At 43.7% G+C, this 27,611-nt stretch overlaps 1 protein-coding gene across 1 annotated transcript in view; it reads right to left on the bottom strand.

The window, feature by feature from the left end:
• The window catches only part of sobpa (sine oculis binding protein homolog (Drosophila) a), a 37,134-nt gene extending 14,250 nt beyond the window's left edge, over positions 1-22,884 (bottom strand). The window contains 9 exon segments of the mRNA XM_071522665.1: positions 6,838-6,861; positions 8,584-8,735; positions 11,084-11,111; positions 11,113-11,178; positions 11,180-11,245; positions 11,247-11,278; positions 11,931-12,140; positions 12,730-12,850; positions 22,789-22,884. Coding sequence (XP_071378766.1) covers positions 6,838-6,861; positions 8,584-8,735; positions 11,084-11,111; positions 11,113-11,178; positions 11,180-11,245; positions 11,247-11,278; positions 11,931-12,140; positions 12,730-12,850; positions 22,789-22,884 — 795 coding nt within the window.
• Positions 22,885-27,611: the final 4,727 nt, after the last annotated feature.

The raw sequence follows: 27,611 nt of genomic DNA, 5'->3' as shown, positions 1-27,611 counted from the left end.
GGGTGGTGGAGCCTGAGGGCTGGCTAGGACGGGGCGGCGAAGGGGTCGAGGGGTGAGTTTAAGTCTGGCATTCACCAGTTCTTCCATCTTATCTGTGAGTCCTAGCAGAGGGGAGGCAGGGGAGTGGGAGAGGGAGGGAGAGGGTGATCTGGAGGAACAGAGAGCTCCAAGCTGAGGCTGGGACTGGGGCTGCGGTGAGAGTGAGAGTGACTGGTCATCTATGGGTTGCTGTTGAAGTCGGGACTGAAGTGTGTCAGAGTTGAGTGCCTCCGGAAGGGGGGCAGATGGGTGATGAAGGGAGTAGAGGAGATTGTCCGTCAGTAGTTTCACTCCGGACCAGTTAAGATGGCGGCCATCTGCTCTGAATAGGTCTCTACGCCCCCAGAACAGGTTAAAGTTATCAATGAAATTCAGTCCTTTTAAATTGCAGGTTTTGGACAGCCATGTATTTAATCCAAGTAGCCTGCTAAACTTATTGATTCCTCTGTCAGCTGTTGGTAATGACCCACTGATAAAGGATTGAATCTTCTAGTTTGCCAAGTCTGTTAAAAAGTTCAATGAAATCCAGCTTCAGCAGTTCCAACTGCTCTCTGCGAATTTCATTTGTCCCCACATGTACAATGATTTGATTAATTTCTGGGTGGTCAGACAGTACTTGGGGGATTTTTTCACTGATGTCACAGACCATTGCACTTGGAAAACAACATGTTTTGATCATCTTACTGCTTATGTTTCTGATAGCGGCGTCTCCAACAATGAGAATGTCCGGCACAGGTGTCTGCTCCACTGGGGGTCCAGGCTTCTTGTCCGTCCAAGCCTTTGACTTTAACCCTTTATCTGTGTGCACCTTAGTCCATCGCCGTTCTTCCTTGTGCAAATGATCAATAGTGGTCGCCATTTCTGATTCACACAGATTCAATAGTGGTTCAAATCTATTTTCCAGCCGTAATGTCGGGGATGACTGCAGTCTCTTATTTGCATTAGTCTACTGTCTATTTGTGTGTTTATTTTTGGGCTTTGCACCCAGCGTATACCAGTGGGTAGTAGACTCAGTCTGTTCAGTTAATTTCTTCGGTACTGGTTCAGGTTTACCAAGTTTTGGGAAGGTTATGGAATCATTCAATGCTGGCACTTCATTAGCACTCTGAGCCTGAGTTCTAGGCTGTTTTAACTCACCGACTGAAGACATTGGAAGTGTGTCATGAAGTTCTGTGTCATTTTCCAGTGCAAAAATTCTGGTTTCAAGCAGAGCAATCTTCTGTAGCAGTTTATGGCAGTCCAGAGTGTGAGGAGGCATCGCGTATTCCCGAATGGTGAGAAAGTTGTAAAAATAGGTGATCACGACCTCTGATCACTTTAATCCTGTAAAATTAGTAGTTAACAGGAACTCCCACTCATATTTTTGTGCACTGCAGCCGGAAAAACAGGAAAATATTGCCGAAAAATAGATAAGCAGGCAGGAGCAAAGCAGAGAGCGTCTGTAGTGGTGGAGGGGCGGAAGCAGAGAGTTAAGAGTGTAGGGACTGAAGCGTTCTCTATTCTCACTGCAAGGCACTTCGGCTAAATCCCTAAAATGGAAAATGGCATCTTATAATGCTCATGGTCAGTAACATCCAACTGGAATACTGAAAACTGCAGGTGAATCGTCCCTAGACGACTCGGAGAGAGACTTCGCAAGGTTGCAAAGAGCATTTCATTGCTTCAAGTCATCATTACACCACATATAACCACCTGCAATGCGTATAATATGCGGCGCGTCTGCAATTTTGCAAAAAAAAGTGAGTGCATTCTTTACCGCGCTTTTTCCTTGAGCCACAAGTTTATTACGAGTTTAGGCGAGCGGCACAAAGGCAAGTGTCGTGCGAGTTCATGTGCGTTCGTGGCATCACTTTTACAATCGCGACGCCTAGTTAGTTTGAGTTACTTTTCCTCTTTATTGGAACTGGAATGGCTGGCAGCTATGAGATAATCACCTTCCTCTCTGTGCCCCGCAGCTGTGTCAAGCAGGCCTCAAGGCTTCCTAACCACCAGTGAGCCTGAGTCGCAGTGTGCAGACGCGTTAACACACTTCATCGCACACACACACATACAGAGCACACGCACGCACACACACACACACACACACACACACACACATGCACGCACGCACGCACACTTTTCTCTGTTATTCGTCATGCGCGCGCGTGTGTCCTCCTTGGCAGCCGATGTAGATGCAAGGTAAATTGCGGAGTGTGTCAGGACCGGGGAGGCAACCACAGGGCTGTGTGTAGGGGAGATGTGTGTGTGTGTGTGTGTGTGTGTGTGTGCGTTTGAGGTGATGTGACATTTCTGGGCTGACATGAAGCGGCACTCTGCCCCCTCGTGCCTGGGGGGAGCTCCCGGGGAAAGACACTGATGGAGGTCTGGGGTCTCCGGGGGGGATTTCATGGTGCGAACAAAAAGCCCCTACACTGCGGCAGAAACGACCTGTAAAATACGAGCGGTAGCCTCCTTCCTACCCGCCTAATCCTTTCACAACACATTCTGTACACTGTAGGAGCGGAGGAGATTAAATGGCGCGTATGCATGCGCTTGCTGTGTGTTTGTATGGCGGCTTGTGATGAAATCTATTTGTACAGTGTCAATTAAAAATAGATATGTCAACCCCGAGTAATTTGTTGTTATTGATTTTTTTTTCTTTTCAATTCTGCATTTACAAATCTTTGATCGCCCCATAACTCATTGCATAAATAAAACATATGGTAAATGTTAGAAAGGGATAAAACATTTTAACACCTTTCTGATTTTCAGCAAATATGTTATTGTCAAATTAAAATAATATGCCATTATCTGGAAACAGTGGTGATAACAGGAATCATTCTACAGCCACTGCAGTGCTTTTTATCAGCATTTTTAATTATTTTCCCTACTGGCTGCATTTGAACCATAACTTACCATCTACCAAGTATTTTTCAAAGTGAATCAAATCAATCAATTCCCCAAATTCAAACCAAATTGAATTATTGCATTATTGCAATTGCAACGTTTAATTATTTGCAAAGATTAAAATGTGCCATCACAAATAATTTCACAGAAATATATTACTCAGAAAATCCTGAATGCAGCATTTTGAAATAACCCCCAAAAAAATCATCAACATTGCTGAAAAGGGCAGTAAACCCCGACTGGTAAAATCTCATGTAGACTATATGCTGAAATATAAGGTTGACTGACTCAAAGCCATGACTAAGCAAAGCCTCGTCTAACCAACACCTTTCTGCCACCAATCTTCACCTAGAGGGTCTAATGAGTGAGTGTATGTGTCGGCGTATGTGTGTGTATGCGTAAGAGAGAGAGAGAAAGCAAAAGAGAGAGAAAATGTACAAGTGCGTAAAAGTGTGGCAGTTGAGCAGCTGTATCCGCTCATAGATTAAAAGCAAAAATCCACCCCAAAATGTGCATTTCCTTGGTATTCCAGGAATTATCCAAGATCATGGGAGCAACATATTGTGAATTCTGGGGTGGATTTTCCCTTCGATGGGTATATTTCAACTGGCTTTTGCAATACACATCATACAAACCAGCAAAATACATGGGAGCATAGAGACGGTAGGTTGCAGTGCATTTCAAAAACAGAAGAAGAAGAAGAAAAAAAAAAGCAAAAAGATGTGTCTCGGAATCAATAGTGGACAGTCAAAAAGAGAATGAAAGTGAGCAGGCAGAGTGAGGTGACAGACAGAATAATTGAGTAGCGGGAGGCAGCGAGGAAGCAACACCTTCCATACAAACTAATCCACAAGCTTAAGGTATAACGTCAACATCCAAATAGGTGATTAGCCCAAGTTTAACTATCAATCATCATTCGTCACACACACACACACACACACACGCCGCATACTGTGGAGTTATGCAGAGGAGATGTGAGAAACTACTAGCCCCCCCCCCTCCCAATCTCAAAGCCATAGTCACCCTAGGAGGGGATTGGGTTTCATGGATGAGGCAGCTGAAGATATTTCATGCAACATGATGCCAGCGCCTTTGCCCGCCCCTACATCATTCCCTCCCCCACGTCTCCGCTCCCCTATCCAATGCACACAGACATGAGATACTTTTTCAGCCATGACAATATTTTTTTTTTTTCTCGGTCGGAAAAAAAAAAAGCCTGGAGGCCGTGTTGTTGTGGCCAACCTTGTGGGTGCATGAGAAAAGAAACATGTGGGTATCGCTTACACAAATGGCCTGCACGAATGTGCAAGAGCCAGACAAAATATATAATCTGAGCCGCTGTGGCAGCCGAGGCCTTTCCTGTGTTCGGCTTACAGATGTTTGCGATGTTTTCTGCGTTCTGCTGCTGGGTGGAGGGGAACGTCAGACATGTCTGATAGGTTTCAAACAGGAATATCTAACGGCCTTTCAGTGGTGCAACTGGCATCAGCAAAAATATTGGTGATACTGAGTCTGTGCACTATCTTCTGCTGCATTCTACCCACCACATCACTGTGGGTGGGATTCTTAGACACAATCAGGGTGCTGTATTTTGCCCAAATTTTAAAGGTGCTATATGTAGCATTTTAACATCAATAAATCATTACCAAATTCATTTTGAGATATTAGTATAATTAGCATAAACAACCATCCGCACCGCACTTGCCTCTACTCTGCATTTTACACTGTGTGCCGCCAGATCGGATTTGGAGGGAAATCTGCTGGATTGTTTCACAGCACAAAGGGAGATTGCTTTATGGCACAAAACAGAAAGAGGGCGCTGTTCTTCCAGAGCAAAAGGAGCTAAAGCTTTCAGAGCTTCTGGCAGATGGTGGAAGGAGTGAAAGACCGATGGAAAAACCACTTCTAACATGTTTATCCTCTACAGTAAAGGAAAGAGAAAACTAACCAAAGGCAACAGGGTTCAGGGGAAATATCTTAATTTAGCACTAACAATACCACGTCTCAATACGTCTCAAGCACGGTCTCATTTGTTTAAATATACCAACGTATCACAATTAATTCGACAGTGACATATTGATGTTTAAAAATGCTACATGTAGCAGTTTTAATCTAAGTGAAGGCCAACATGGTAAAAGTTGACCCCATCAGCAAAAAAATCACAATAGAAGCATTTTTCTTTTTACCTGTCAATGTAGCTGAATGCAATATGCTACTTAAGCAATAAGCTACAAGGCCATGCTTTACAGCTGAGAGGCATTGTTGGGCACAACATGACGCCCAATGCCTGAAATCCTCTTTAATTAAATGTAATAATTCCTCTGCCAAACAATACAGTTCTTGAACTGCAGCTAAACAAAGTGGTTTCTAAGCAACACATAAGTAGCAGTGTGAGTGGTGATTTTCAGTTAATGCTTTAATTTTTAAATTAACAAATTGGTGCTTCAAATGTGACTCAGCCAATCAGAGCTGAGGAGAGGAACTATTTTTTTTTGTAATAAAAGTTATTTTGATAAACTACCGGAGTGATAGGATGACTGGCTCAGTAGCTGGGTGATAAGGCTTGTAAGGTGAAAGAATTTTTTCAAAGAGACCGGAGTGATCTCCCATGTCATTTTCAAATTGAGACTTTTCTGTAACTACTGGGACGAGGAGCTGTCACGAACAGCGACGGGACACGCTTTCAATTTCCTGTAAGAAGTCTGTGGCCGAGTAATGGGAAGGATGGAGAATTGGGAATAGTACTGCTACGTCTTTGTATCTTTTCTTACACTTTTTTTCCACTACCTCGTCACCTTGAAAGCCATCAGAATAGATACATTCAAGCCCCAGCGTCCCCAAAGCTTGGCGGTCACACGGTAAGAACGTAATTCATGGTGAATAAAGCCTAAACCAGATCTCCTTACATTAAAATTTGACGTCTAGAGAAAAAAACGATATATATCTATATAGGCTATTCAAAATGAGTGAAATGTGCAAGTCTTTCAAATGACTTGTTTGTTGAGTTGGAGGTCAGTTAATGCAATGAGGTCCTACCTTTTATTTATAAACTTCATCCTCATTTGAGCCTTATGCTTTGGTCTGGGCAGCTGTGCCAAATCCAGCATCACAGAGGTGTCTGCCAAACTCCATTCTCATTATAAGGCTAAAATTATATAATTTCAATTATGTGGTTTCAAACCAGCCTATAGGTGTTTTTGATTGCCTTTGTCATGTCAGCCATCGTTATATAAACTGCCTTGTATTTCTGTAGAAAAAAACAGAACTCAGGGGTTGCTTACATTGGGTTTCATGTAATGTCATGCTTACAGCCTCCCTGATTGATCCCTGATTGGCATGATGCTGCCTAATCAACTTTCTATGTTGCATGTAAGCGTGTCAGCGCATTGTGCCAAATGGCATAAACCCCTGCGTACTCTTCCCTGACCTCCTCTGGAGCTTCAGAGATCAAAATCAAACAAGTTCAAAAGCCGTGTTTTGATCTGATATGAGGCTGAATAGCTCTTGCAACTGTCACAAGGCTCTCCCACGAGGCTTCAACGTGTCAGAGATTCCCTGTCATCTCCGGGACTAGATAAATCACTTGTCATCAACTTCAAACATTCAGCGCGGTGAAACCCACAGGCCCACAAGAGAGAAAGTGAGCATCTAAAATGTTAAGGTAGGAAATGAAAAACAAATATGAGCAACGGGACAGTACAGCAGACACAAGGCTCAGCTTGATTCTCATGCTGTGGAAAAAAAAGTGTCAGCAAAGAAAAGAAATTGGATATCACTAACTCCAAATGAACAGACATATGTGCACCCCTATCTCATTCCTGCTCCAGTACAGTGCTTAAGAAGTGATTATGTTTGGATGAGTAACTGACTTTAGGACAGACAAGGAAGGAGAGTAAAACACATCATACTCACGGCGTAATTCCTTACATATCCCAGCTTTGGTACAAGAGAGAAAGGAGATTGTTTAACTACGGTCATCAGGGGGGAAACGAGAACACAATGACAACTTTAATAATGGCTGCCCTGCCTCTTAGTGATCATGGAGACCAAGACATTTTGGAGTTGATTGCCTAAAGGTATTTGTGGTTCAGTCCATGATTTATTCTTCATGGCTTCTGGTTAAATGTATTATGCACTTTTTATTCAAGCCACAGGCTGAAAAGGGACTGAGAGGGTTTTTAAGTTTACATTTATAAACAAGAACTTTCACAAAGTCTCAGTTTGAAATCTGGAGTCAGAATTCAGGTTAGTAACTGCTGGAGCCACAGCGGATGAGGCTCCCATAATCAGAGAATAGAGACTATAAAAAAGAAGATGATAGTAACTTCCTTTACCTCAGACAGAGGAAGAATATAGAATATGTTTAGGGCTTTTCAGATGACGTAACACACCTTCTGGCGGCCATAGTGGAGGTCAACAGTTCTTGGCATTGCGTTTCCAAAAGTACAACTTGGCCGTCTCAACAGAATTGAATAGACTTGGTTAATTTCTGTGCTGTTTTTGACAGAGAACCAATTTTGTGTGTAGATAATGTCAGCCTGTTAGCTAGCAAACTGATGAAAACACGTCTGATTTGCGCTCTAGCTAACATATCTAGTAGAAGCTAACGTTAGCTTTAGTAGCTAGTAGTCTCACGTTAGCATTAACATCAGTTGCTTTGCTAAATTTGCCTGCTGGCTAGTTAACTGACAAAGCCAAAAAACAGCAATTTGTTCAAGTAACTGAGGAGTTTTGTTTTTTTTGAGTAGAGACTAGGGCTAAAGACCAGACAGTTTACTATGTAACAGTAACCTACACTTAGAAACAAATCCACCCTGTCAGACTATTCACTTTTCAGTCTGGTCTCCTGAAAATTAATGAAATGAGCACGATGGCTTAAAATGAAAGTAATGTGCTCTGTGCACAAAATATGTTGCCTCACCACGATAGGATTATGCGAAGAAGATACAAACATGCATTATGACATTGAAATATGATGGCCGGATACATTTGCCTTTGGTCACCCAGGTTCAATTCCCAACTTGTGAAAATAAGTTTTATACCGTCAGTTAAATTTTTCATTTTCAGCGGACGTTTTTCTTACTTAACCATGACCAAAACTAAATCAAATTGTTTTAGTTGCCTAACCTAAACCAAAGTTTTAGCTGCCTAACCTAAACCAAAGTTTTAGCTGCCTAACCTTAACCCTAACCTTAACCAAACTTGTTCTACTACTAAATTTTACTGTTAGCTAACCTGTTCACATGATGAACACTTGAAAATGGCGAGTCCAATTCATGCTACTGTCACATAATCCTTTCGTGGTGGGGGAACATAAACTTAATGTTATTCATTTCCACAACACATAATCTGCGTTTCAGAGTTTGCGCTCATTTCATGAAATGTGAGATTGTGTCACTTTTACCTATAACATTTGAATATTAACATCGGAAATTACCTACACCCAAGCCAAAACTATCTTTATCAGGTATCTTTCATTTTCTAGCACTGTTGTTATAGGCATTATTTGAGCACAGCAATGTCTCCACTGGACCTCCATGATGGTGCCAGACGTGGCTGCTAGAAGATTTGTGACGCAACTGCAAAGCCTCTATAGGAAGGGACATCATAGGGAGTCTTTTTTTTTGGTGACCTGCTGATGACGAGGACGGATCTTACCTTGTTTCTCTTGAAATAGGCTCTGCGGCAGGCGGCGAAGCACTTCTCACTGCAGAAACTCTTCAACTCGCTCCCCATGCTCAGGGAGTAGCGTTTGACGCCGACCTTCTGGCACCAGGCGCACATGATCTGCACATTGGACGCATCTTCGTCTAGGGGGAAACAGCCAGGGGTGAGAGTGACATTTAGGATGCAGCTCAAGTTCAACTTGTAATTTAGTGTGGATACAAATGAAACACAGTTGCGTTGGAATCTCGTGCCGATGCTCTGTTGAGTCAGAAATGGAACAAATGATTATCTACTAGTGTGATACATGTATGCAATAGCTATTACATTATTATTACCCAATTATAGCTTGCACTACTCATAATACTCAATATCTTCTTTCATGCACTTCATCCTATGCAGTATAACTACCTTGTGATGCACCTTCCCCTCTACAGCTGCAACCACACTATATGTCACACTGCCTGAATGCACATATGCTGAATACATATTACATGATATGTATAGTCTACCGTCTATCATATGTCTTGCACTGTTCCCTTCCAGTATACGTAAGGTCTTGTTGTCCCTGTAGAAATACTAGCAAGGTTTTGATATGTGTGTGGACAAATGCCACCAAGACAAATTCCTCTACATCTATTGTACTTAGTGATTAAAGTGACTCTGACTCTGATTATAGACAAAATATGTTCAAGTAAGGATAAGTGATACCGATTAAATTATAAGTGTAAGCCCATAGCAGAGGCCTTAAACAAGCATGCAACAACAAAACTGATCAAATCCAAGGACCAAAATGGCATTTATTCTACTGATTCACTCCAGCTGCCGCGCTGGTTAAAACAGCTCAGGATGCAGACCACAAAAGCCACTGCCGGATTTATAATGAAGTCCTGCCTTGGGTGAATTTAACAGAAACGGATGAGCCAGGGACACGGGAAAAGGCTTATTTGTGGCCGTGCTCTTTAGATATTAGAGATCCTGAACTGGAAACCGTGGATGCACTCTATCATTGTGCATCAGTCAGCCGCTGCGCATAACGTGTGTTCACTGGACCAGGATCACATAGTATTTAGAGAGGGGAGGGGTTTGCCTCACAGGACAATACAGTGAGTGTGAGACAGGTTAGACAATTAAAGGAAGGTATTTGTAAGCCAATTTACTGCATTTACACTAGCACAGCCTGAATTGGCCTGATGTGGAGGAAACCCCACCCATCTGGCACTCCATGCAGGTTAAAACAAACGCTAAAACCTATTTGCGACGACTATTTGACCTAGGTCGGGTCTACTCATGGCCGCACGGGTTCAAATCTCAGTTAATGCTATTTCGCCGCATCTCACTGACCACGCTCCTGCCTGCCTACCGTTTCTCACAAAGAATACTTAACATGTGTGGGAGGACGGGCTTGCATTCTCCTTAGAGAGAGTACGAGAATGAATGTCCATGAATTAAGAGTATCGGATTTACAGGCATGCAGCTCCGGCACGGTCATTAATGTACAGGCAACGGATTATTTAAGCAGACCCCGGGTGACACCGAAATGTCTCGTCTGTGCTAAAGTGTGACTGCCGGTGATGAGCAGTAGGCTTTTAGTCCCGTCGCTGTTGCGGTGAGAAAGATCCTTTGAGATTCCCTCCAGTATCTCCCAATTATCACATTATGACTATGAGGGTGTGAGGGTGAAAAAACGCAGGCCCATTAGTCTATCACCCCGCTCACCTCCTTATCGCACGCTGGCCAGGCTTTTCACCTCTTGTTAAGCTTAATGGATCTACAGGGCCATCAGATTTTAAGTAAAGACTAACTCACAATTAAGGGAATAAGTCCCTAGGGGCCCAAAGATAGCACAGTGGACCCAACATGCATATTTTATGTGTCTTTCTCCCCCCTTCTCTCTCTCTCATTCCTATAGTCTCTCTCTTTCTCTCTCTCTCTCTCTCTCTCTCTCTCTCTCTCTCTCTCTCTCACAGTTTTGTCTCTCACTGTCTGGGCTGGTGCCCACTGCAGTGATAAAAAACAAACTGTTTTGCCAGGCAAATTTGATTCTAAGCCCATACGGGGGGGGGGGCGGGGGGGGAATTGTTTTGTGCACCGCTCGAAATAATGTATGTACCAGGGCGTAATGAATGGAGATCGAAGGCCAACACGGAATCACAACATCTTTCACGATATCTTCGATATTTTCATACAAAGAGACGTCTTGAGGTGGGGTTGTTTTCGCCTCCCCACTTCCTGGCACCTCGTTACAAGCACGCTCGAGTCTCAAAACACTCACATCTGCACGAGGGGGAAAAAGATGCCAGTAATTATGCAGCCTCCATGCTAAATGCCACCATCATCCCCCGTACCTGCACCTCAAAAGGTCCTTTGTCGGATTTTTGCGGGGCGCATGAATAATTCAGCAGCGGTGGGGGGGGGGGGGGGGGGGGGGCAAGCCAAAGGGGGGGTGTCGGCCGGGTGGTGGGTTGGTGTCGGGCTTTTAGCGGGACCACACCATCTGTTTCCCCGCCTATGCAGGGGCCTGTGGGGACTCCTCTTGGGCGATGCCAAGGCGGCTCGCTCCCTCCGCCGGGGCGTACCAACCTCCTGTGCCACGGCAGACGCAAGGGATAATGAAGCCCTCTGTCTGGCCGCGGAATGCGGACATTTCCTCAGAGGGTTTGATGGGGTAATATTGACACTTGGGCAGGTGGAGGAAAACAAGGTGTACAGCAGGTATCTAGCTCATTAGTCGACTATCCGTGCCTGATTTGGAGGCTTTCGGGCATGGCAAAGACAAAAGTTTTCACATTGCATAAACATTGCTTGAGTTCTGGAGCATCAGCAAGTAGGTTTGCACTTTCGATGCAATGTAATTCTGTCTCGAGAGCAGCTGCGGACCAAAACTATGACATTTCTTGTAGTTGTGTGTGTGTTGTGGTTGGCCATTTGGATGAATACATTGGCAATCAGCGATGGGCTGAATCCATTGCTGGTAAGAATGACCTTGATCTTTGGTCATTTAAAATGTAGCCTTGTGCAAAACACACAAATGGGGAAGCATACACAAGGACAGGTTGATTTAAAATGTATTTAGGGCCAGCACGGCCACCAATCCTCAGAGTGGGCTGGTTTTCCCATTTGAGCATCCTGTGCTACTGCTTCCTACTGGAAATGAACCACCACCTGATACTTGTTCATCATTTTTTCTCTTGACTGCAAGGACTTATACTATAATTTAAAATGTAAAGATGCCTTCCTTGAGCATTTTAAAGGCTAAAATTTCCATTCAAGTCATCGTGCCTAGTCCACATCCGTCCATGCATGCGTCTTTTCCCAAAAAAGGGACGAGGGCTCACTACCTGAAGGAGGCTTGATCAGCGGCGGTGGGATCATGGGGACGATGATGGGCAGGCTGCCATGCTCCTTGGTGCTGGGTGTGGAGGTGGACGGCGTGGTGGAGGGCTCTGTGACTCCGTTCCTGGAGGCTGGCAAGGACTGGGAGCTGTTGGCTCGATCCGGAGAGCCTTCGCCGCTCTCTGTCGACGCTGGGATTTTTGGCAACGAGTTTTCTACAGGGGGAGAAATTGAGCGAGAGAGCGTTACCGGCCGCCGCTGCTGCACTCGCTGCAGGTCCCTCTGGACACGAGCGTCCAAATGCCTAAAATGTAAAAGTAATGTAATATGATGTGATGTAAAATGAAAAAGCTCAAAGGGTTACGCCAGAGTGAACGCAGTCCCAGACAGAGCATGTCAGCAGCACTCGCTTTAAGACCGGGCTTGCGCTCATGCACATTTAACACAGTCACAATCACAAGGGGGTGTGATCACAGTCATGTTCAACACAGCAGGCATGCGCCACGTTTCATGATACATTCATGCACACTTAATATTTACACCAGCTTCATCTTTTTATGCAACATGTACACAGCGTGACTACATAGTGGATAATGAAGCTGTTGTTAATGTTAATCGTTCACACATGTGAATGTTCCATGAAACGCATGATGAGACTTTTATCCTCAGTGAGGAGATTTTTTAATTGAAGGACCCAATGGGAATCGCCAACCAGGGTAAAAGGAGACATGATCCTTTGCTGGGAACTCCCATGGTAAAAATGCATGCATTGGATGAAAATGGTCGTATGTCAGTGCTGCATACCTTTGAGAACAGAGATGTGCTGCGGGGTCTCCCCTATCTCCAGGTTGTCGGAGTCTCTCAGCTCCACCTTGTCGTAGCCGTACCAGCCCAGCAGCTCATTCATGGTGTTCTCCGCAAAACTCTGCAACACAAACACGACAAAGGTCTTTATAAAGGCAGAAACCGATGAGAAGGGGAAATAATGTACGTCAGACTGAGAATGGTAAATGTCAAACAATTTGCTTTCAAACAGGATGAGCATGAATGAGGAACAAAGTCACTTGTTATAATGGTAAATGTAACAAAATGTAACACTTTTGTTACTTTTGTGGCTTTTGTGGTGCTTCTGCTGAGACCTTGGCGTGTTAGGTTGACAATGGAGTGCTCTACATGGAAATATTATAGCAAACAAATGCCATCGTCATCGAGGACTGTTCAGGTCAGCAAACCAAGTCAAAAACTAACTTTATTTTCCTGCACAGAAAGCTGCATCACACACAATTTCAACATGAAGTGAAGGCAGAACATTTGAACCTTTTTAATGCAGGCTTTTTGAATAAGTTTGTGTGTGTTTTCCTAGGTGGATCCACACTAGATTTCATCACCTAATTAGGCACAGATATTGCCGTCCCATTCAAAATGTAAAGCTGGGGGAAGAGGAAGCTGTGACGTGTGCTTTTCTCCCAGGTCCTCTTCATAAGAGCGGGCCAACCTAATTGGGGCTAAATCCTGTCAAAACGCCGTAGTGTGCATCCAGCCGAACTAATAGTCCTTATCACGGCACAATAAAAGAGGAGGATCTTATCACAGTGTAATAAAGAGAATGGGAACCCTATTACGGTGCACTAAAGAGCAGAGGGAACTTAACACAATACAGTAAAGTGAAAACCACAGCACAGTAAAGATATCATAACAGTAGAGACAAGGGTTCAACCGGTATTGGTTTTGGAAGGCAGATGGCTGATGTTTTTCTATGGAAACTGACGATAGCTGATATTTTGTGCTGATATTCAGTATCTTTAAATATGACAATTTCTATACCCAAAAAATATATTCAGTGTTTGCCCCCAAATTTTACTCTTGTCAGGGGGGAAAAGCCTCTGAAACAGCATTTAGACATCATGGGACACTAAAACTATTCACTGAAACCCAGACTAATGAAAATCTTTTAGTGTTAGCAGCCCTTTAAGGCAGAGTGACCCACCATACCTTTTCAATGGCAGGGAAACTTTGAGATACATTACTGTCTCTAAATGAAGAATTAATTTACAAAAAATGTTTGAACTTATTAAATTAAATTAAAATATGAATCATCATATCAGCAGGTGACCACACTGATAGGACGATATCTGATATTTAATAAAAGGCCAATATCAGCAAACCGATACATCAGTCAGCACAGTTAAGATCCATGCAGAACACAGCAAAGGGCAGAGAGACCTTATCACTGTGCAGTAAAGACACTATGATAAAGACCCTATTAAAGCAAAGCAAAGACACTGTCACCACAAAGTATAGGCCCTAATGCAGCACACTAACCTATCATAGTGAAGACCCGCTTACAACACAGTAAAAGTCGAAGTATACACCCTGTCCCAACTTTCACTGTGCAGTAAATAGCCCTTCACAGTAAAGAGCAAATCATAGTCCAGTAAAAGCTAGATGATATCTAGTATTTCACTGTGTTGTGTTGCCCTTGAGCAAGGCAGCAAAACGCCCAGCTTTTTTATGCGTGTCTCTATGTGTACAGCTAGTGTGCCTGTGTTTGTCTGCAGGTATGCCAAGCCAAATGAAAATCCATGCCAATGAGCCAAAACAGTATCTCCTCCCAAAGAGCCTCTCACAATCCAGTCAATAACACCGTATTCAAAACAAAAACAAAACCATAACCCTGCTAATGCACACAGCCCATTATCACCAAGACACTTCTCAGCTCTTCCATGTGGAATATTCCCAGGAGCGTCGATTTGCCGCCAAGACTTCCAAACCGGTTTATATCAACTACATCTCTAGGGACAAAGTGGAGCAATGACTGATGACTGACAGGATATTATTATGATTTGGTCAATGTGATAAAATATTAGACATAGGTCACCAAACTATCAGCTGAGAGGGAACATTGGACCCGAATGTGATTTTTAGATTGGCTTCCACATAGATTTTTTTGTGATTTTTGCTTGATCTTTGTTCTCCATTAAAATGATAAAACCCACAAGATAAAATTTGGACTCACTTAAGCAAATGTATGGGAAGCGTCCATCAATTAAACGCCCAAGAATAGTTTCTCGCATCATATTACAGGCTTGCATGGACAACCTCGCTGTACTGTACGTTGCCATGGAGATGACCCGGGTGGTCTCGCCATCGGTGGGCTTGCTCAGCATCAAACAGATGAGACACGAGTCAGTTCATTACTTTACAGCCAGTCCCGCTCTACTCGACTCTATTCATCACTCGCTCCCTCTCCACTACATCAAGCAGTTAAATGTCAATTACAAGCGCTTCTGTCGATACGTTAGAATTGGAGTCGTCACGCTGGACGACTTCAATGCCACCCGGCGCATCTGACTCCAACCTGATCTAAATTTAACATCAGAATGTAAACACAGGCTTCCGCACGCACCCGCGCACTTTGACAGAAGTTGTCTACAAATGATTACTGTGTCCTGAGGGGGAAAAAGGGGTGAAAAGCAAAGCCAAATCATGCCCTTGCATAACCTGCGGTGTGTCATCCCCTCTCTGAAATCCCTCCCGTCTCTCTACACTGTACATTCTCTGGAAAGCAGCCATGTTGGTGGGTCAGCTTTAAGTGGACCAGGTGTTTGTTGTTGCCTGTTATCCCTAATAAAGCAGAAATGGAAAAAATAAATGGTTATGGCCATGGTGGATGTTAAGCCCATCTTCTGAGTGCTCTCTTTCCCTAATGAAAGAGAAAGAGGTGTTTTTTTTGTGGTAACCTGTAAATAGAGGGATTTTCTAGAGTTTCTTACATTCTGCCTATGTTTTTGAAATTTTGAAACCGCTAAGAAACAAGGTTTTTATAATCATTATGTCTGACTGATTTGTGCATCTACATACTGACGAATAAAATTATTCTAATCTGTTTCACAGGAACTACTTTTAGGTGGAAAAACGGCTTGAATGAGGCGGGATGTAACTACAGAGGATGTCAGCGATTGGTGAGAAGTGCTGTTTAAGGTGGGACTTCCCATATGAGAAGTCATACTTTTGATACATTTAAGCCTTGCACAGGACCAATATCCAATAATGTATCAGTGCATCCCCTGACACTCCAAAAAGTTGTAAAAAAAAGTTGTAGACAGGTGGATTTTTACATCAAACTCTTGCCGTGCAGCTTTGAAAAAGAGAAAAGAATGAAAATTAATAGAATTGAATAGAATAGAATAGGCATAGCTGTAATTGCTGCCGATAGAGAGCAAAGCAAATGGCTGGCGGTGCTGAGCTCATCACACCCAGTGACACAATATGGCCTGGGTGGACTTGGAGACTTGGCACTGAGCCTTCCTTGTCATTACCATTCAGCCCATCCGTGTCCACAGCCAGCAAACAACAGGTTGGTCCGCTGACTCAATTACTTGATACCACTTTTAATTAACAGAACACCAACACAAAGCGCAGTTTGGATATTGCTTACGGCGGTATAGTAAAGGAGACATGAGCGGGAATGCACCCACACACAAACACACACACACACACACACTTCCACTCGTTCAGACCGAGGCAAAAGTATCTCTTTGCGGATTCGAGACACTATGGCACAGTATAGGAATGACAGAGGCAGATTTTCTCTTGCCTCGTCAGCACATTTACTCAGTTCCCAAGCATTTTTTAGATAGAAATTCATGATGTGTTGTATTTGTATCTCAGAGTAGTAGTGTTGCTCCGGGATCAGTTTTGCCTCGGTTTCTGCTTCGTTCATACGGCAGCATACGGTTTCTGCTATTCTCTGCAGAAGTGAGTTCGCTACACTTAGTGGAAGGACTCGCTCTAAATGCTGGGAAGGCATTATTAATGAAGAATGACAGGAGGTATTGATCTGTCTGATATGAAATACCACTGTGGCGGTGTGGTCAATGGGTAGAGGTGGCACAAAGGTACAGGGGCCAGTTCAAGTCAATGGCAGGTGAAGGCAAAGCAGCCTGTTGTGGTGGTAAGAACGACCGCTCATGCATGCACAGACACGTTCCAGTGCGTAGGAGACAAACAATGCGTCGATCAATCAAAATCACGATAACTTCACACTCGCCTCACAGCAAGAAAGACCTGAGTTCGATTTTTGCATGTTCTCCCTGGTTTCCTCCCACAGTCCCACTGTATATTCTCTAACAGTTTACTTCTCCTGTTGCCGGGCGCTCCCGCTGACGGTCGGCCGCGTCGCGCCTCAACGATAATCAAACCAAAAAGTGACGGCGCTTTGACGGGATCAAAGTGCAGCCCTTGGCAAGCACGACTGCAGCAATTAGCGCCGTCGCGAGGATGAAACCTTGAGAAGAAAACATAGTCAAGGAGAAAATTCTTCTTTTGAACGGTTGAGCTGTAGCATAACCTAGCCTGAATATCGTCCCGGGTAAATGAGCTGCGTGGCTGTAAAACAACCACATCAAGAAGGCAAAAAAAGCGGCATCTCTGTGTCTCTGTTCCTTCCTACCATCCTGTCCTCTGTGTCACCCTACTACTTTCAGAAAGTGGGAGTATTATTAAGAGTGCAATCTAATCCTGGCTGGCGGCTCATCAAAGCAGCGGCACCAACTTGGCTCTGGGTGAGCTGGGGAGGAAGAAGCGTTGGAGGCGCAGTGTCAACTACAGATGTCTATATGTTACAGCGAATGCATAGCCTTTTCATCTGGCTCTACGCAGGCGAAGTCTCCTGTTTGTCAACTCGGTTCCGTCCGTAATCTGACAGAGACGTCGGTTGTTAGTTCAGTTGCAGCGGCAGTCGTCAGTGGAGCCGGCGCACAAAGATCTCGGCCACTTGGAGCGACCTCATTAGCTGGGTTTCCCATCCAAGTATTGTGATGCAGTGAATTAGACCGGTTGAATGGGACCAGCAGATTTTGATCAGATGTCCTCAAGATTGCACTCGCTTGAGGTGCAGCCGGAGTTTTCCGTCGATGAAGAAATGATGCGACGAACGGCGGATGGAAGCGCATTTGTCCGATAAATAATGATGTAGGGTCCAAATGGTTCTGCGAAAGAGCTGAGAAGCGGCTTGAGACATTTTGAAATGCTGCTGGCACTTCCATGTATAACATGGCTGTCATGGTTGAATAGCCATTAGTTGGAAGTGCATTGCTCTGTTTTCTCCTTCAGACATCATGAAATGTGGCCAACATGGGCTGACACGAATGAACAAACTCGCCCAAACAGTTCTTGAAATACTCTTACTGTTGCTTTTTTACGTAGCTTCATTCTATGTTGACGACGCTGTGTTATTCTCTTCAACCCAGCTGATGAAAACCTACTTGCATTTTGTTTTTTGCAACATTTCAAAAGCTTAGAATTTGCTTGACCAGTTGGACAGAAACACAGCTAAAGACTATCAAAACAGACGCTCTCATTTGATACATGGTTCTTTATAATATGTCATATGCAATATTGCTCCCTCCAATCAGCTATGAAATCCCCCAGCCACTACTGCCTTTGTTGTGTACTAGGGTTAGACCTCTGATATGATGATGACATTTATTGTATATTTTTACTCTATAGAGGCTTTTCTACCCTGCCAAGAATAAAATGCAGAGGGAAACACTGAATTCTTGGGATGTTTTGGCATAAAAATTGTCAAAGTTAAAAATATTGATGATTGGCACAAAATATCATCTATCAGCAGCTTTCATCCATATCGATCAAACCTTATGTACCTATCTCCTACCTCCTCCATATTCCTGCTGTGACTGACCTGAAGCAGAAAGCTCTGTCCCACAAAATAAAAGAAAGACAGTGAACAGTCCACCTTCCCCATGGCTGGACTTGGTCAAATCTCTCATAAAATCTCAGCTGCTTTTTTCAACCATCCTTCATAACTTCTGCACAAACATACCCAGTTCTTCTTCTTTAGCATCGGGATCCTACACAAACAAGATGGTGGTCTTACAGAACCTCTGCTATCATCACTCTCACTCTCAGCACACTGGAGGGATTTACTGGTGCGGTGGACTAAGGCCCATGATGTCTAGAGCTCAGATACGACTCTCGGGCCGGCGCTTTCTCCCTTAATTTAGGTGTGAGCCGACATGAAACCATTTAAAGTCCTGCTGCACTGACTGGATACCACAGTCACCCCCCCCCCCCCCACCCTCTGTTTCCCTCCAGTAAGACCCAGACATGGCCAGCAGGGCTTGTGGTAATGATGATGGTGGGAATTGGATACCTTGCGGCTAGAAACCAGAGCAGGTCACAGTACACCGTGATAAAATTCCCGAATCCACACGCCAAGTTTCCTTTCGCCGATCCCTCCTCCTCCTCCTCTTTTCCACTCCCCTGTTCACTCTCTCCTCTCCTCCTCTCCTCTCTCCCACCGCTCTGCTTTCATTTCCCTCTACTTTCCTTGATATCTGATCCAGCGGAGACACTCAGGTTACAGTTTTTACAGCTTAGCCAGCCTATTGCTGTATACATTCCTCTCTCCCCTGTTCTTACCCCCCCCCCCCTTTCCAGCCTCTCCTATCCCCCCTCTATGCCCACTCCTCCTTCTCCTTGATTACTCACCGGGGCTTATTTTACCGTGGCACACATTAAGCAGCCAGATGAAGGAAACACTGTCAGACTGTTTGGTTTTTCAGAGGAGTATGATCCCTCACAAGGGCACATTGTGTGTGTGTGTGTGTGTGTGTGTGTGTGTGTGCATGTGTGTGTGTGTGGTTGTTTTCTCCCCGCTTGGTCCGAAATAGATGAGAGAATGTAAAGAAGAGGAGAGACGCGTGTAAGGAATGATCTGCGTCTGTGAAAAATTACATTGGTGTCACTTATTTGCATTTAATGTTCAAGGGAAGGCGACCAACATGCAACCATTGCATCATGTTCAGTAACTGCAGTGCAAGTGTGCAGGTCATGAAATGAGGTTCAAGTGTTCAGTTGACTTTGCATCTAGGTGTAGTTTTCTGGACATAACCATGCGATAAACTTGATTTCATGCCATATAAAAATACATATATTTCTATTTTTTAAACATGATTCCACTTAATACAGACACTATTGTAAAGGTGTTGAGAGAGAAGAGACACAATCACTTTTTTTTTTTTTTGCAATTTCCCTGTATATAAGAGACTTGCTTTAAATTCCAGGTGTAGCATTGTATCTCTGGATCAGTCTTGAACTAAATTTGGAAGTTTCAACATAACATGGTGAGCTGACAGCTTTTCAACTCAAGCGTGTGAGTGCGAATGAGCGTGTGTGTGTGTGTGTGTGTGTGTGTGTGAGAGTGTGTGTGCCTGTGTTCCTGTGCAATAGGATATGAAATTCAAGGTTGCATAATGAGTTACAATCGAACTTGTTTTGCCTTTTAAAGCATCGTGACACATTTCACCAGATCTGCAACCCCATTCAGTAGCTTCCTTTGGTATTGATGGAGGCGCTGCAGTTGTTGCCGGGTGAGAGTGTTGTTTTCCCTACATGCAATACAACACTATCTCCGTCGCAGGCTACATTTTTAATATTTTGCACAGGCATTACAAAACATCCAAAGGCTACTGATGTTTTTGCATGGGAAAGTCCACAGAACGGAGCAACACCTTTACATTCAACACTCAACCATCTGACTGATTGCCGTTATAATTACAGTTCAGCTGCTTTCAGAGAGAAGTTTGATTGACATTCTAAACCCTAAGCTATGGTAAAGCCCCTGCATCCAAAGCATTTACCACAAAAAATTCCAAACCCACTTAAAATGAACAGGCTATGTTTCTGACTGATGACTGACAAGATATTATTATATAGTCCATGCGATAAATTATTAGACTTTGCTCACCAATCTATCAGCTTACAGGGAGCATCGATCCTGAATCCTGATTTTGTTTTAAAGATATGGCTTCAAAATAGATTTATCAATTTCATATTTTTTTTCTCACTCTTTTGCTCTTCGTTATGATAAAAGCTACAAGATGAAATTTGGACTCCCATGCCCAGTTGATGTATATTTCTCACATTTCAAATATTCCACTGAGACTAAATCAAGTCATTTCCGAATGAGAAATAACTTTCAGTGACCAAAATACCTCCATAGAAGAAGACAGGTTGAGTCAATCGAGCTGGTGAAGTGCTGAGGACCCCCCCCCTCCACTACACACACACACACACACACACACACACACACACACACACGCACACACACAGTGGTATTAAAGAGAATCCTTCTCTGCTGTCCTCTGTATCCCTGTCAGTCTTCCCTCTGTCTGAAGGATAAAAGACAGGCAGGAGGGTGGATTCCCTGTCTTCCTTTACAAACTAAGCATGACAAATATTTTTTTTTATTAAGGACTCTATTATTGCTGTGAATTTCAAACGACTCTCCTCTCCTCTCTCTCCTCACCTTTTCTCTGAACACACTGGAGAAGGGAATGTGCCTTTAGAGGACTTTCTTTTCCACTGCATTTTTAGGCAGCAAGCAAGGACAGCTGAGAATTATTGACTAGAATACAGTAGAACATATTGTATCGGTTCAAGCTACAACTGTCCAATTAAACTAGGTGGTATACACAAATCCCCCAATGAAAAGAGACAGAATAGATTTGGCTTTTTTTTTTTTTTTAAATGAGTGAATTGCATTTTTTAATGATTTTCCATCCAACAGTATTGTAGTTTATTGCCTGTTCCTTACTGCGCTATAATAACAATAATAAAACAAATGCTACATGGGCAACTGATCTCACCAAGGATGGAGGCATTTCGGCTATACAACAAAATGCACATTAATTTTTTTTCCTATTTTACAGTCCCAGAGAATAAGCAGTGGCTAGTATTTAAGATGCGTCTAAATGCAAAGAAGGGTTTATTACAGTGTTGTTTCAGGACTTGCTGAAAGCCAGTACAGTCGCCTTTTCTCTTACAGCCCAAATTATTATTTCCAGAATTTATTCGCGCTGTGATTACCAAAATATCCATCCATAAGGGCTACAAAACAGTGACTCTATAGGTGGGTCTACAGTCCCTGTAGCCAAATGTGTACAAACAATGAACACATGAAGACAAAGCGGACACACAGCCTGCCTCTCACACACACAACAAAAAAAAATAATACCATGAACACTTCTGCTTCCTCCACAATGAGCAGCACGAAGCTTCAATGCTCACATATCACAATGTGCACCGAGCAAAACCACGGATAGAAACAATGTGCGGGTGATTATTATGCTCAAACGTGCAGGCCTACAGGAGACAATGTGCTCTTGTCGGGTGCGTAAAGCTCATAGACGCACATCTGGATCACACGCCTCTGGGCAGCTGGGCAACACACACATTCACACACAGAGAGAAACACACGCACACGCTCGACTCATAGACAAACCCACGGGAGCCGCAAAAGCATCGAGAAAGCGTGGATAGGCGAGTGTTTCCCCATTGATTTATTCCAATTTTTTGCACCCCGGCTGCTCTCCGCTGCGCCGTAGTCTACTGTAATAGTATTAGTAATAGTAAGGGCACTGTTGACGCCTTCACTGACGCACTGGATTTTCCATTCACTCCGGGCAAGCCATGTAAGGCAGGGCAACACAAACGGCTAAATTATAATCGTCCGGCACGAACACGCACTGTATCTTCTCATTGATTCAAAACTTACAAGTGGAATAGTAGCAATGAATGGGTGCCGCATCCATTGTGCGAGGCTGTATTGGCAGCGAGCGCTGGCGAGATTGGCGTTCAGCGCGGATGTGACAATAGAACTTGGGTTTAAAAAAAAATACTAAATCAAAGTTTGCCAATCATGCAACAAATTGCACTTGAGTGAATCCTATATTTGCATTGAGGATGCCCGGCCAACGCTTCCACAGACATGCACGCCTCTCGCAACCCGCTCTGTTTCCATGCGTAATCACATGCAACTGGGCACAGACCCCCGTTTACCTTCATTTCTTCGTTTATTTCCCTTTTCACCGGGTGCGCTGGTTTTCGGCTTCTCTTATTTTCCGGAGGTCTGCCCTCTTTTTCCATCTCTGCCATGTTTTCCCCTCGGCGCTACTTCTGTCAATATTTGCGGTGTGCGGCGGGGAGGCGTGCGAGGCAGCGGCTGCCTTCACAGGCGCCACACGGCGGGGGTCTTGCGGCTTCGCAGCGGCCCGGGTGAAGCTGGTGATGCCGCCGAGGGCTCGCGGTGCCCGGCTAAGTCAGCCATCTTCCGCCCGTATTCTCCACGGTCCGTGCGCCAGTGGTGAGCCGCCTCTGTGAGTCAAAGGAGAGGTTGAGTGAGGGGAAAAACACAAGACAGGGGGAGGGGCGTCCGCTGAAACATTATATGACGCGCTGGTGATCAGAGGTAGAGCTATTTCTTCTCGCTTTTCCACAGAGTGCAACCAGAGCAGTCAAACCCACTTAGCCGTGTTCCCTCATCACGCTGCCTGGCCGCCCGCTGCCCGGTGGCAGTCAGTAAGCAGCAAACAGGTGCCCGCGGGCAGGCTAGGCTTCATGCCCCACATTGTTCTTCTGCTCCACTCTTTGGAATTAGAATATTTGGGCAACGTGGAATCTGGTCCTTTCAATTAGGGCTCCTACCGCTTGAGTTGGCATAGGCTACACCCCAAAACTTAGAGATAATCACCAGTCTGGAAGTTACCGTGGGTTTTGCGGCACGTGCAGAAAGGCTTTTAGCTGATACTCTTCACCAGAGCAACTTGCTCGACTGTGCAGGTAGTTTAATGCCTTGCTCAAGGACACTTCAGCAGGACATTTGCTGTTGCGGGGATGAAACCCATGACCTCCTGGTTAACGGACAGTCTCTCTAGGCCAGTGATTCTCAACCTGTAATAATTTAGTCCACATTAGAGCCACAGTCCCCCATTTGATAAGATTTTGACCCAAATCTGAGAATGTTTTTTATTGTCAGATATGATTTTGTCCAGAATTCCATGACTGTCTGTATTGTAGGTAGAGAGATAACAGTGAAACTATGATCAAAATAATCATTCTAATACATTCTCTAATTGTGTTGACTTCTTGTAAATGAAATAATGCTGAAGTGTAACAGTTGATCAATTTGCTGGGGACCCCCTTGAACCCCTGCAAGGACCCCTGGTGGTCCCCGGACCCCACGTTGAGAACCACTGCTCTAGGCACTGCTCTCTGTTGCAAAGAGAAAAATAGGTGCTATAGTGTTAAAGTGGAAAGTCAGTACCCAACTGACAGTTTCCTCCTCCCATCAGATCCCAGCAAGCATTTGATGGACAGTGACATACAGGAAGTGGTCAAGTTCAATCCCCCTATGTTTACATGACATGCAAATTCAACACCAATCCAAAAGAGCACAAAATTTTCACTAATGCCATGGTAAAAAATCATATTAAAACAGCTTTGGAGACTGTTATCACTGGCATCAAAAATATATTTAGGTCCCAATTCCACAAACCAAAGCAAATAGCAGCTACACAACTATGAACGTCATGTGAACTGCAGGCCATCATCATATCAACATCTATTCAAAGTCAATATGTTTGCTGGGATCCCACAGTGCAACGTGCACGTTGGTTTTTGAACCGTAAAAAGGTTGCCTTCCTTTGACATTTGAGTAATGCGCTCAAACCGGAGGGCTTCCATCTTTGTGCACTCGGTCCATTCTGGTGCCATCGGAGGTTCAGGGAGCGCCGCTGGATTAGAAGCAGCGCTGCCAGCCAGAGCCGCCTCGCCTCAGACGCTGTAAGCCTAGATCTCTCCTCGCCGGGGGGAATCCCCCCGCCGGCTAATGGCTGCTTTCTAGATTGTTTGGGACTATCCTGTGGGCGGTCAAATGATGGTGAGGATAGGAGAACCTGAAGCTTTATGAACTCCCAACCTTGATCTTTCTTGGCCGGGGACATTTTCTTTTTGGCTGACCAGCTGATATTTGGTTTCCCCGCATGGGAGATGTAGGTTTTAGGATAGTCTGTCACACTCTCACAGCGCCTCGAATGACTGGGAGGCTCTCAGTTCAGCAGCTTAAAGAGAAATCAATCCTAAAACAGGTTTCTATAATGTTATTCCCACAATATTGGGCTCAATAATGCTTGTGAACGTGAACATCTCTCTCCTAATCTCTCATTAAAAGACCAAAAACAACAGCGTCCTTACTGGTACATAAAACAAGATGCAAAGCCCCTTTTTTAGAATGGATTTCTTCTTTGGGGACGCATGTGTCTGTTTCAGCCGCATGCTACATCCTGCCCTCTTGACTTGAACTGGAATTACAATGAGCTGGCAGGTGGAAAGCCGGCGAGGGTGCCGGGCGATGCTGCTCATGGCACGGTGACACCCATTTGAGGCGGAAAATTCACCTGCAACGGGAGCAGTGAACCGTGACGCGGGGTCAGGGGGAGATGACTCCTGTGTTCCGGCCGCTTGTCTGCAGCGGCACACCGGCATCCCAGGATTCCCTCTTTAATCAGTTCCTCCACACAGGAACGAACCGTAATGTGTAATGTGTGATGTTTTTGATTTAAGACGGTGCCATCATGCATGTGGAGGTGAATCACTGTGCTGCCCAAAGAGCAGTAACTGTGCGAGTATAGAAAAACAGAGACAACTGTGGTATGATTTTTGATTTTGTTTGATTTGAAATGACTTTGAAGCATATCTAACACCTTGACTAAAGTATTGTGGATACATGAGCTGCCTGTATATCATTTAGTAGCATTTATTGGTATCATTTTTACTATAACAACCTATTGTCATTACCTTTGCCCTTTAGAAACACAAAAAGTAGCTAGTTGTTTGCTGCTTTGGGAAGTACAGCACTCAGAATCTAAGTATGAACAGCGAGGTAAAATGTTACATGAATATACAGTATCTGTGTTTGTTTTTAAAGCCCATTAGACAAAGGAGACTGCAGCTCCTTGTAGTGTAAGCTGTTCTTGATAGACTCTGTCTGTCCAGTCCCGGTAATAAGCAGACGGAGCGGGATTCAATGAAAGCATTGTTAAACGTAATGCTGCCGGGGCAGTTCCCTATCATTCTGAGTCTAACTGTTATATTGTCACAAGGATTGTATTACATGAACCGAAACATGAGGGGCATCCATTTTTTTTCACCATTTTGCTCTCAAAGGGCTCATTAAAGGATAATTTCTGGGGGGTTTTTCTACCTGGTATTCAGATGATTCTTTGGCCTCAAATGAAATTGGAATTTATGGTTTTCTTATCTGACATTTGCCATACAGGCATCAGCACAATTTTGTCGCTGTTAACACAAAATGAATGAACCAAGATACAGTGTTTGCACTTTTGGGCAAATGCTCATTCAGCATAACGCAAAAGCAAAAAGTGTTGATTTAAGGTGATCTGAACAATTATGAAGCATGCGGTTGTCGGTATGACTTCCAATCGTTTGACAAAAGCAGTGGCAAAATAACACTGTGGTTTGAGTGACAATTTAAAAAAAAACAAGCTGTGCATTTCAGTATTGGTGTCGGTTCTTAATCTGCTCTCTGACCAAAACATCTGAATAGCACACGAAAAAAACCAGGAGCTATCTTATAATAGGTGGGGAAAGGCAGAAGCCAGTTTCTCACTAAATTACATAGATGTTGTTTAACTGTTGGTACTGTGGTGTAAACTCATCTGTATCAACTCAAAGGTGGTTAAACTACTGTATGACCTCAGGTTGGGGATCATCACAAGGCAAACAACCACAAATAAAAATCAATTACATTTTCATAAGAGCATTAATCTATGTTCTTATGACTTCATATGACTTACTGTTTGATACTATAGTGTATACTGTTAATATAAGTCAGAATGGTTTATGTCAGCATAAAAAAGGTGGTTAATTAAGTGGTAATTTAAGTGGGTTTGCCCTCCACTACAATTAACACCATTCAAGTTTTAAAGACAAAGTAATCCAAAAGCAAACACATCACATCACTGGGTTTAAGTGGGTGTAAACTAGTGGATTCTGTTAGTTATTACCATTTTAAGGGGGTAAAACAGAAATTTGAACAAATTACATTTAAATATGAATTTTATAATTCTATTCACTGGGCTTTATTGGGAAATCAAAGGGTTAAAAGACTTAAAGGATGTACATAAAGCCATGTGTAATCAAAGGTGGGTCTCTGCACAGATCAAATTATCCACTGTCTGAATTTAGTAGTAGTCTATTACAAAAGTGAAAGTGTGAGGCAGTGCTCAGGTGTCACCCAGGCTTGGCAGCAGCTAGCTGCTTTACATGCTTTCTCTACATACAAGAAAACACCTCACACCAAACTCCATAAAAAAAAAAAAATCTGTGACTTTAATGTTGCCTTGCTTAGGCTATCGGCAACGTGGTAAAATGTGACTTGTGACTTTTACCAATCCATAGGAGCTGCTCTTCAATTCGGCATAGATGCAATACACCAAACAGACCTTATTTTAATAAAAGTCAAACTTTTCTAATTGGTTCGCGTGCTCTTCCCACAATCTTCCAATCCAAAATACACCGTGGTGGACGGTAACGAGAGGTGTGAACTAATCCTAAAAGTTGACTTTTTGTTGAAATAAAGTGCAGCCTGGTCTATCATGTATATTCCGTATATCACAGGAATCTAAAGATTTGTAAATATATATCAAGTCATGTTCTAACAGGTGTGCACTTTTGCCAATAAGAAAGACATAAAATTGTCCGAATTTTAATTGGATGTTTGCCTACCTACAGTTCTGTCTACATCATGAGATGCAACGGCACGTACCGGGGCTTGGCAGCAGCTTTCTTTACCTTTTACGACG

Source organism: Centroberyx affinis, unplaced genomic scaffold (assembly GCF_046629955.1).
Source record: "Centroberyx affinis isolate AG114_WGS23_722 - 3 ecotype Tasmania unplaced genomic scaffold, CSIRO-AGI_Caff_v1 ptg001012l_1, whole genome shotgun sequence".
Lineage (NCBI taxonomy): Eukaryota > Metazoa > Chordata > Actinopteri > Beryciformes > Berycidae > Centroberyx > Centroberyx affinis.
Note: the sequence above shows the minus strand (reverse complement) of the source record. Positions and strands in the feature narration are given on the sequence as shown.